The following is an 11,597-nucleotide window of genomic DNA, read 5'->3' on the forward strand; positions in this document are numbered from 1 at the left end:
TAATTGGGAATTTTTTCTGAGACCTGATATGGAGGGGACAAAAGATTGTTCACGAAGAGTTACTGCTTTGGAACCCAAGAGGTACCACCACCCATCTATCATACTTATTGTCCTTATCCTGGAAGTGGAGAAACAGCCATCGCTTAACACCATCATCACGGGATTTATAAAAATAACAATGACACTACTTTAAACAATGACATAACTTAAAGTCTTTTATCTGAAACCACAAATATATTTAATTAGCAGGAACGCATTATTTGTCATAAGGCCCCTCAGCCAGGGTGAATAATGTTATTAGTTTAGAAGAAAAAATAATCCAAGCTTGACTGAACATGGCCCACCTAAGGTCTTAAGCGCTAATGCTGGTGCCAAACATAGATTCGAGTGAGGGTGTCCAGACTTGAAATGAGGACAGTGGTTCAGCGCAGCACAAAACTGTAGCAGAATAGCTCTTTATATAATGTTATGTGTTTTCCCAAATACATTTAGCTTAGAAGCCCTGTTCATATATCCTGTCCTCTATGGGATATGTCCACATTCTCTGAAAGAACTAACCCTCACCTCCCTATGCATCCTCTACCGTACCTTGCCTATGTTCTACTGTTCCATGTTTCACAGTTTTGTGGCATCTGTTCACATGCCTGTCTCGTCACTAGGATGAATGCCTTTGGAGGTCAGGGGCTAGGTTCTCTTCGTGTTCAAATCCCCAGTCTATCGAATAGCTCCCAAAGCGTTGCAGGGGCTCAATAAATATTTATGAGAGCTGGTGGTAAGTATTCTTAGGTTTTTATAGGACTTTATGAAAGAGGAGTAGATCATCTGAAGATTCTTTCAAATCTGCTTATATTACTTGAGATTCAGGCTAGTTGGAATAGATTTCATGAAAGTGAACAATAATTTCTGCAAAAATTAAGTGGCAGCAGCAATCTGAAGAGCATTTTCTAGCAAAGTGTTTAGTACTGAGGTAAATGAAAGCTTTTAAAAATAGCTATGACAGAGGATGGCAAGTGATTATTTGGAAGAAAATTACTTGAAGAACAGAAAAGAAAGTGGGTGCACAGAAAAAAGGAACGGCTTTGGAGTTGGACGAATCCAGGATCAAATCCTAGACCCATCGTCACTGACTGTGGAGCCTTGAAAAGTCACTTAACTAGTCTGAGCTTCAGCTGCTTATTTGGAAAATAACATAACAGCTCCCACCCTATGGAAAGAACTGTGGCGAGGACCAGAAATCATGCATGAAAAGACAAGCGTCTCATATGGTGCCTGGCGCTTGCAGGGGCTCCACACAGTACGTATTGTTATGTACAAACTAGGCAACTTTTAAATAATTTCCAGAAAGTGAAATGACTTACACTAGTAAAAGGCTTCTAAAAATGTTTGCCAATTGTCACAAGATTTGTATTCAACATGCTCTCAGTGTCTCCCACACTATGTGCTTCCACACAATCGACCCCATTTAAAGGGGACCTAAGTTAAAACTAAATCGTCGGTGTCAAATACTCCAGGTAAAATTTGGTCCGCCTTTAAATTTATGTTACAAATATTCTGTTTCGTGAGTTCCTTAAGGTTATATCGATTCTAGGGAAATAATATGAATATTTCAAATAATTTGTGAATTATAAGAATTTTTTTTTTATTCTTCAAGACAAGAGTCAAATAGATAACTCAAGGGTCCGGAAATAAATTGTCTACAGTGCTCCCAAACAGAGCAAATTATTTTCATTTCTGAAACTACAGCCTATGCCTGATAATGTGGAAAGTACCACACTGAAAGGTGAACCCTTCTAAGTTTGTACCTAGAAGCTGCTTACTCGATCAAAAACTACTAAGAGAGATTCGAATATCCATTTACATCCGCCTTCTTCCTTTGAAGAACATCAGAGCCAAAGGAGGTGGGTGCTCCCGATGTGGTTTAGATGGAAGTTTGTGCCCAGAATGTTCTATGTGTTTTTTATGTAAATCACTAATCCATTACTCTCCAGCATCCAAATTTCATGTGTAGAAATAAGTCAAAAGGTGTGGACACATTACTGCTAAAAAGAATTTGCTTCTGCTACCGAGGATGGTAGCAGAATTATGGTCTTTATCAAATCTTCTATCCTGTATCTCCCAGTGGTACTTCCCGTGTGTCAACATGCAACCTGACTTCAATCAGAAAGGTAAAGGCACTAATGGATGGAAGATTTAAGTCTGAGGCAGAGCCTGTGCAGTAAATAATCAATCTTCATTAATCAAGATAAATGAAGATTGTACAGTATGACTGGTAACTTTGAACTTAATTTTATTTGAGAATTCTTTAAGCGGTCTGGAAATACCATCTATTTTCTTTTTCTTTTTTGCTCAAAGTATATGAAATACAGCAAAACTTTATTCAGAGTGCTCAGGTGTACTTATTATTATTTTTTGGTTTACTGAGATTTCATCATTGTGAAGCTTTTTTATTTGCTTATTATAAAATCTTCCTCAAATATATTATTACAGGCTTGTGAAAGCAAGTAAAGTATGAGCCAGAATAATTTATTTAATTCATTGAAAAAAGCACACGATTTCTCTCCCTACGGTTAGACGAATACCCTCATCTTTCTTACTTCCCAACGTTGTAAGATCCTTGAGGGCAAAAATCTATCTACTCCCTCAACATACCTCACTGTCTACTCTTGATAGTCACATGCGACTAGTTAGCACTTCACATGGAGTCAGTGCAAAATGAAATATACAATAAATGTAAAATATCCACTGAATTTCAAAGAGTTAGTCTGGAAAAACTAGAAAACCTTATTAGTAATTTTTATACTGAATACCTGCTAATATTTGGATATAATGAGTTAAATAAAGTTATTAAAATTAGTTTCATCTGTTTCTCATTATCCTTTTTATACTGTGACTACCAGAAAATTTAGATTACTCGCACGTGACTCTATTATGTTTCTATGGGGCAGCGCTGGTCTACAGTCTGAGTGAAGCACTGGGAATGGAAAGAAATGACTGTTCCTCAAGGAACTCACGCATCAAGTGCCCAGCACAGTGCCTTACTCTAGAGGCTGGCGCCTGAATTCCGTGACCAAATCTGGAACTGCAAGTGAGTGGCCTAGTCAGCAGGAACTACTGAGTGAACAAAAATTAGTTATTGCTGAAAATTCTGGAGGCCTCAAAGACAGAAATTGAAAGTTGTGGGAATAGGCAAGAGTTTCTTAGTTTTTGATTCATGATAACAAATGTTAACACTTCCAAGACTTAAGTGATATGTTCATATCACATATAAATCCCCAACACTTTGGGGAAACAGGCCACCTTCAGTAGTGACACCTACCAATATTATTACGTATTGCAAAATCAGGAACTTGGGCATCTGGGGGTAGCTGCATATGCTAATGAGCTTTATCTTTCTGTACAAATCCTAATAAACCCATCTGCTGTTTCTCCACTGGTGAGTTAGTACTGCAGAGACTCCTTAAAGCTGCACTCAAACTTTAACACACTCGTTGACTAAAACAACATGCAGAATTCGAGCTCAATTAGCTCAATCTGTTTGTCTTATGTGGACGAAATAACTTGAAATCACAAGGGGAAGAAAAGAGAACATGTGTTTCTTCTCCATACCCAACGCATCATGAAGGTACTGCTGCCCCACCAGCTTGAGGTACTCCTCAATGGACTTGGTGGCGATGGTGTTCTCTCTGAAGATCAAGACGTCATGCTCTCCACAACGGTCCACCTCAGACATCACCAAGTCGGTCAGAAAGTCCTGGTAGAACAATGTTCAATCAGGCAGAAAGCAACTGAATAAATATACATCAGAAGAGACTGATGAAATATCAGACATCTTGGGAACCCTGCTTCAAAACTAAAGCTACCAGATACATTTCAAAGAAAAAGTCAGGATAACATTTTAGGTGCCACTATCCCTAAGTGTAAAATTCCTTCGCACTTTGGATAAAGACCACAATTCTGAGAGCAGCCTACACGTCTCTGTATTTTCTGGTTTCCGACAACCTCCCAGCATCGCCTTGCACCATATCTGTACATTCTGACCCAGCCTCGAGGGTCTTCAGGTCCTTGGAACGCCAAGCCTTTTCTAACACATGGTGTGACTGTTCACAGCTTTGTGCAAACGCTGCTCAGTTCTGCCGCCTCCCAACATCATTCCTGCCCCACCGTCGTGGACGTAGCCCCTCAGATCCTTTGGGTCTTTGGGCATCGTTCCCTCAGCTAAGCCTTCTCTGACCGACACCGCCCCGAACCCCGTGAGTCAGGCCTCTTCAGCCCACACGCTCACAGCACCGTATTTCTTTCCCTCTGTACTTCTCACTGTAAGCACACATTTATTTCTCTCGTTACTTGATTAATATCTATTTTCCCCAGAAGACTGTATGCCCCTCGAGGCCAAAGATAGTGTCTATTATTGTTCACCTCTATATTTGCAGCACTTACCTGTTTCTGCACATATTAGGTTTTGAATGCATAAGTCACAAACTGGTCCACGGTATCAACATGGAATTTCCTGAACTTAACACCGAACCTCACTTGCTAGGCAGTCTGTCCACCCCTCCCACCCTTCGGTGCAGAAGGGAGGCACAAGGAGAAACCCAGGCCTTAAGAAACAGCTGCTTCATTCTCAACAGTCTTAAAGAACTTGATGTAAAATTCAGTATTTATTATTGTTCAGTTTGAAATGTGATAACATATATTTTGAATGCTATAGATTCATTAGATATATCAAAGTCTCTAGAAAAACAAAAACAGAAGGAGTATGCTGATTTACTTTAAAATTAAGCATTGTAAACATTAATGGGATTTACTCTGGGGCGTCTTAACAGTGTCAAGGAGTTACAGACTTAGAAATCACTAGTAAAACTCTCAGGCTAAGGGGCAGGAAGAAACTTTTGAGAGTAGGTTAACATTCTATTTCTTGATTTTGGCGGTGGTCTCAGTGGAAACATTATCTGTCAAAAAATCATTCAATTTTTCACTTTTTCACGAAATGGGTATAGTTTATTGTATGTAAAAATCATACGATAAAGTCGTTTTTAAAAAGCTTATATTTATCCTCAACTTTGAGCAACTGAAGAGCAGAAAGAACATATCTATACAATTTCAAAGATGATACTCAAATTTCAATGACACTTTGCCCCAATTCTTAAGCTTTTTTAATGCCAGAAAGCTGAAGATTATCAGTGAATCTAACCACAAAAATTATAACAAACAGGAAGGCAATTAGACAAGGGACTAAAATATTGAGTATATTGATATATTCTAACTTGTATCAAGAAATCTTAATAGCACTTTATTTTGTTTGGTTCTAAATAAATTATTCTGTGAACATCTCTAGGTCTGAAATACAATTTTCCTGACCAATTTGCATATAACAGTGACTCAGCCTAGTTAAGTGAATATTGCCTCCATAGAGGTGATAATTATTACAGTTAATAATTATTACAGTTAATAATTGGTGGTTGTTCTTCATACAATTAGCATATTTCATTTTTGTCTTCCTAAATTTTTACTTCTATCCAGGATGAAATGAGATAAGGCTATCATGAAACAACTACCAATTATATAACATCCCTTGGTATCTTTATTCCAAATATAGATTTTAATCCCATGAAGACACTTGCTAACGCCTAGGATGCTTCTGGAATACCTCTTTCTGTGTCTGGGAGATATGTCATCAGTTAATCTTAAACAAGATACAGTGAGGAGTAAAATCGCCACATAACACATTCTAGAACTAAAGAAAAATAATCTTGAACACACTATGGGATTATCACGCCAATACTACCATTTATTTTGTCAGACGATGAAGAGCTAGCTGTGGTATCTATCCTTCATGCAAATGGAATTTAAATAAATCTTTGTGGTCTGTCCATTTTATTTCTTTAGTTTTATAATCCCCATCTCTTCTGGATCTGAGACCTGCTAATGGGTTTCCTTCTTTTTTCTTTTTTGACCACAGCAAAGTGTATTTCTCTAACTCAGACCTCCACAGAACGCTGTTTGTTTCTTCGCAAAGGCGGGGAAGAGATCTGGGGTAACGCGCTCTCCTCTTTCACTTACCTTGGCTCTGCCGGTACTCTGAAGAATGTGCACGAGGGCGCAAGCCAACTCCTCCTTATTCCTCACACTAATTACTGGTTCAAGGACAGAACACAGCATGGTGTAGTTGCTGGTGACAAATTCTGCAAATTCTTTGTATTGCTCCATAGGCAGAATGGTGATAGTTTGGAAACGCGATTTAATCCGAATAGAAGGTCCTCCTGCCTTCCCTTTGTTGGGGGTGGGCGTGCTCACTGGGTACCACTTTTCTACAAACTGGCGACCAGTCACACTGGCAGTGGGGATGTTGACCAGCCCTACGTAATTATTCTTGTCCTTTTTCTTCTTTTTTTCCACATCTTTATAAATGTGAACTGTGATGCTATGAAGAGGTGGAAGGCTGTAGAATTCAAAATGTTCGCCCCAGAAAATATTGTCTGCTTTGGTCTTGCTGGTTGTACGAGCAAAGAGGGTATCGTCAAGGCACAGTTCACAGAAATATTTCTTTTTAGGGGCGAGGTCCTTGGCTTCAATGATCCATAAACGGAGAACATTTTCAGCCCGTCTGCAATTGTCCTATAAAGAGGTAACAGAGCTGAGTTTGAGAGCTGAAATCCCACAAATACAAATTTTCCTTTTAAAATAGGTGATGCTGATTATTTGATTTATGACAGGTAATTAATAAATAATGAAAGAGTTTGCTATCTCATTGTTCACGATAATAGCAAGCTCTAAAGAATGTATCTGAATCTTAGAGAGCCACATACATACTATTTTACTTGGGTTTAAAAACTATTGTCCTGTAATATAAGTTCTCATGTAGCTAGCAGAGTGGCAACTGGACTAATGTCTGCAAATCAAAAGAGATTAGTTGAGAAACTGAGATTCTAGTCCCATTTCTATCATGTACTAGCTTCTGACTTGGGCAAATCACTTCACTTCTCTGAGTTTTCTTATCCACATTGGTAAAATCATGATATCTGCCAATAAAATTATTTTAAGCATAAAATGGCATAATATGCAAATGTGTTTTAAAAGCGTCTATAAAAATGAGACTTTTTTAGACACTTAAAGCCACTCTTACCTTATTTGGTTGAACTGTCCTGCGAAGGTTTTCCATCCACTTATCTCTCTCTGAAGCGGAGTTACAGCTAAAGCATTTACTTCCACTTAAGTAGGTAACCTTCAAGATAAAGATTAGAGATAAAGAAAGGGAAGCACAGGGGTCGGGGGCTCTAGTTTCCCAGCTGTATCGCTGAAGAGTCAGGGATCAGCTATGAACCCAATACACACTACATGAAACCAAAATGACATTTGCCGGCTTGGTGGTTTCTGTTATCTACATCTACGTCCGCTTTGTGCTTTGCATCTTCACTCATCTCCAGGTATGAGAACAAAGGCCACTGCGAATTCAGCTCAGAAACCTCAAACTGCTCAGAAGGGTTGAAATTAAAAACCTTTCAGGCCACATCTTAAATTACCTGCAAATGACTATGCTCAATTCTGAATAAGTTAATAAAAAAAAAAATAACTAAAAAGGAAAGAGCGTCTCTAAAACAGCTCATCCAATTTCTTGGGGCTGCGTTCACTATACTATTATAGATGGGAACTAAATGAAATTAAAAAGGGCTACCGGTATTGGATTGCTGTCTTTGGAACCCATTTCTCCTCTACTAGGCACCCCACATGTTGATTTCTAGTCTTTATTAGGTTAACCTGACCACTATTATCACTGTCCTTTAAAAATGAAACATGTTATCTACATGCCTAGCATCTAACACTAGGCTTGGTATACAGCCTGTTAAATGGAGTTCCACAAATACGGGCAAGTTCAAGCGACATAAAAAGAACACCAACAAATGACCTGTCCAAATTGCTAAGTGTGCTCACATATTAACTCAGTCTCAGAGTATAACCTAGTGAATCAGATCAAATGACATATTCTGATCTAATATGGCAGCTACTAGCCACATATGGCTAGTGAGCACCTGAAATGAATGTAGCTAGTCCAAATTGAGATGTGCTATAACTGTAAAACACATGAGATTTAGTACTACTCCCCCCAGAAAAAGACTGTAAAAAAATCTCACTCATTGATATTTTTTATATTGGTTACATGTTGAAGTGTACAGGGCAATTTGTTCATGCAAAAAATCAGGCGGCTGCAACGTGCCAGGGGCTGGGCGAGGTGTATGAGAGTATAAAAATTAGCAAGACGTGGTCCCAGATCTTGAACTGCCCGTGTTGTCGTTAGAAAAATTACGTTTTGGTCAATTCCCTCAAAGAATTATTAAAGTTGGAGGCTTAGACTTCCAGGAGAAAAATAATAACATAGTGGGTGATATCTTTATCAATCCTAAAAAATTAAAATACTAATTTAATATTATTGTTAATCTTGTGACCTCTGCTGAGAATGTGTTAAGAACCCATTTATTTCGAAAGCAGATTAAACCAAAAGGAATGAGAAGCCATCATTAATAACTTTAATCATTAATATAATTAGATTAATAGATTTCTAAAACTGTTCCCTGTAAGTAGGTAATTTTTGATAATGGAAAACCAGTTAAGGTGACTGAATCATCAACACCAGAGGACTGAAATCACAGAATGACTAGAGAGAAAATCTGCTTGCTGTTTAACTACCCTTTCTTCATTCTATACTTTTTTACCTCAAAGCAGAAGTCCTGTCCGAGGATGCTACTATGGAGTGGTTTCACGGATACAGGCTCCCCTCTCCCAAGATCCAGACACTCCACTGCACTGCATGGGCTCAGCAAGGACTCATGGGAGCGCGACTCCTTGAGTTTAGGCAGCCCACGAGACCTGAAAGGAGAAACAGGTATTTAAGACTGACTGCTTGGCCAACAAGGAAATGAAGGTCTAATGCACTGGAGGCTAACAACAAATGTATAAATGCCTAAGGAAAAAAATAAATGAGCAAATTAATAGTTAATCTGTAACAACAACAACGATAACCATATTCATGTGGCACATCTAAAACATATATATATATATATATATTTGTGTATGCACACACACATACTTTTTTCCTTAATAAAGCACAAAAACATACTATAATTTTGTAGTCTCAAGGGAGCTCAGAGCTCTACTACAGACGTTGTTTTTATCCTCACTCCTGTCTTGGAAATGAGGAAATATATACTACTCAAGGTTATCTTATATATTCTTATTTATGAAAGGGTATTATTAAAAGACATATTTTTTTTTCATGATATAGCTTTATCGTCTACTACTGATAAAATAGTAGTAGCTAAATATTCTGTTTCTGCTTTGGCAGAATACACACACACACACACGCACACACACACGCACACACTTAAAGCCAAGCTTTTCAGCATAAGACCCTGCCTTTTAAAAGGTCTGATTTCCATTTCAATATGACATTCTTTTCTGGCAAGCTTTTGGTTCTGTCCATGTTTTACTGTATAAATATGAATAAAGAATAAAATGCCTTGAAGAAACCTCCCACCCACAAAAGCAATGTTCAAACTCTCAACTAGAAGAACAGACCTTTGTCAACACCATTCAGGCATCCTACTTCTGTTTCCTAGCTGTTTAAAAAAGAATGCTGGGGATCATGGCTCTCGTCACTACAAGAGCTACAACTACACTGCCTTCCCCTCGGAAGAATCAACGAAGTCAAACAATAGGAAGCACAATATTCTTGAATCCAGAACTGAATGGCCAGGCAGTTTTACTCAATAATTATAGTATTTATTGAGTGAAACACCCAGAGTTAAATACATGTATTTCAAGCAGAAGTACCTAGTAATACGGATAAAAAGAAATGCCTCGTGTAAAGACATTTGTTTTTGCAAAACATTAAATAAGCAGCTTCGTTCATTTCCTTGAAATAACCACAATTAACATTAAAAGGAACTGACATTCTTGATGTCAGAGTAACTTTCAGTTGAATTATAAAGTAATGAGATACAGGAAAGTAGCATTAAAGGCTGTTCTTTCCCTCTTTCCTAATTCTAACAGCATTTAATCAAACTTCACACAGTACAAAACATCTCAAGCAACAATTCTTCCTTCCACACACAGAAACCCAACCACCATTTAATGTTTAGGGTAAAAAATGTGTGCCCTGATATTCAGCAGCCTTTTTAAGGTCAAAAGTCAATAACTATATTTACTATTGATAATACAAAACATGCACAAAAACCACCTAATGTTTTGGATGCAAAAATATAACAATGTTCACAGCTCCGTATTTATTTTCTTTTGTTCTATTAGATAAGACAATGACATGTTATATACTGCAACTACAACTGTAAATAGCTAAATGCTAAAACAATTTTACTCGAGTGTAATTACCATACAACCTTTCCCAACATGCTTCATAGGAAGCCTGGCTGAGGCAACAGGATACTATAATCTTTCTTAAACATACAGAAAAAAAAAAAAAAACCCAATTCCAGCCCGTTTTCCCCAGGAGGAGTTGTTTGGAGGGAAAAAGCCTCCCATGATGTGGTAGGAAGCTCTCAGTAGGAAAGAAAAAGGCATATTTAAAATAGAAGGAGGTATGAGAAAAGGCTTACTTTTATTTTTAAAATTTCCTAGGAAAATATTCTAAAACAGAAATTAATTTTGTTTCAAATGCAATAAATGTCTACCTACATGAAGCAACTGTACAGCCACCTGGCAGTGCAACCCCAAAGCATAGCGGTGCCACATGTCACGGTACAGCAAGTCACTTCCTGAACTATGTCTCAGAAAACAACTCTCCATTCCGAAGACAAGAACCAATAGAAGACAGTGTCCCTGCCGCCCGCGGTCACTGGTAACATCTTTGGATAAGTGTTTTCCAGGCGTAATTTCAAGTCTTCAGCAGAAGCAGAACAGAAGGACAAGCGAGGGTGCATGAAATCATCTTCCGAGAGGACTGCAGCCCAGGCGATCTTCCTCCTCCTCTTCCTCAGGCGGCATCCAGCCCCTGAGGTAACAGCGCGGAGGTTCCTGGGCGCTAGGCTGGGCCCGTTGCCATGGTGCTGCTACACCTGTAAGCGGATTAGAGCCGCGGCGGCAGGGAGAAGCCGCGCTGGAAGGACTCAGGAGCCCGCCGCAGGCTTGACCGTTTCAAGACAGAAGGGAAGGAGCGCGAGGCCTCTGCCCACTTCCACGTGCAACTTCTCAGAGTCAAAGGCTTTAGGAAAACACTGAGGCAACCTGGGGGTGGAGGGGACTCTCTTAACTCCGCTGGGGAACAGAGCTGGGCCATTCCCAGCCCCTTTCTGGAAGGTATTTGTTACGCCCACCTTGCAAATCCAATCTTCCTCTCACGTCTGTTCTAGTCCCTGTGCAGTGCTTACCCTGGTTTACTGTTTCTAGGTCTGATTTTACATCATCCTAACTGGGTTACTCATTCTTTTTTCTTTTACACAAAGTTGGATAAAATTCTTTATTCACTGTATTTCCAATGCCGACCAAATTTCATTTTGATACCTGGGTCTAACTTCCAAACGCTGCCATAAACAGATATCACAACCAAGCCATATGTGATTAGAATTCAAAACTACTCCTAGTCCCTGAAA

The 11,597-nt window shown here is 38.8% G+C and overlaps 1 protein-coding gene across 4 annotated transcripts in view; it reads right to left on the minus strand.

The window, feature by feature from the left end:
• The window catches only part of RASAL2 (RAS protein activator like 2), a 252,763-nt gene that overhangs the window by 29,279 nt on the left and 211,887 nt on the right, over positions 1–11,597 (minus strand). For all 4 annotated transcript variants that reach the window (XM_011361240.2, XM_011361239.2, XM_011361237.2 and 1 more), the window contains 4 exons: positions 8,709–8,862; positions 7,124–7,222; positions 6,061–6,615; positions 3,607–3,751 (listed from right to left, as the gene is read on the minus strand). In XM_011361240.2, coding sequence (XP_011359542.1) covers positions 3,607–3,751; positions 6,061–6,615; positions 7,124–7,222; positions 8,709–8,862 — 953 coding nt within the window. The remainder of the gene's footprint in view (positions 1–3,606; positions 3,752–6,060; positions 6,616–7,123; positions 7,223–8,708; positions 8,863–11,597) is intronic.

The sequence above is a fragment of the Pteropus vampyrus genome, unplaced genomic scaffold, assembly GCF_000151845.1.
Source record: "Pteropus vampyrus isolate Shadow unplaced genomic scaffold, Pvam_2.0 Scaffold65, whole genome shotgun sequence".
NCBI classification, from domain to species: Eukaryota; Metazoa; Chordata; class Mammalia; order Chiroptera; family Pteropodidae; genus Pteropus; species Pteropus vampyrus.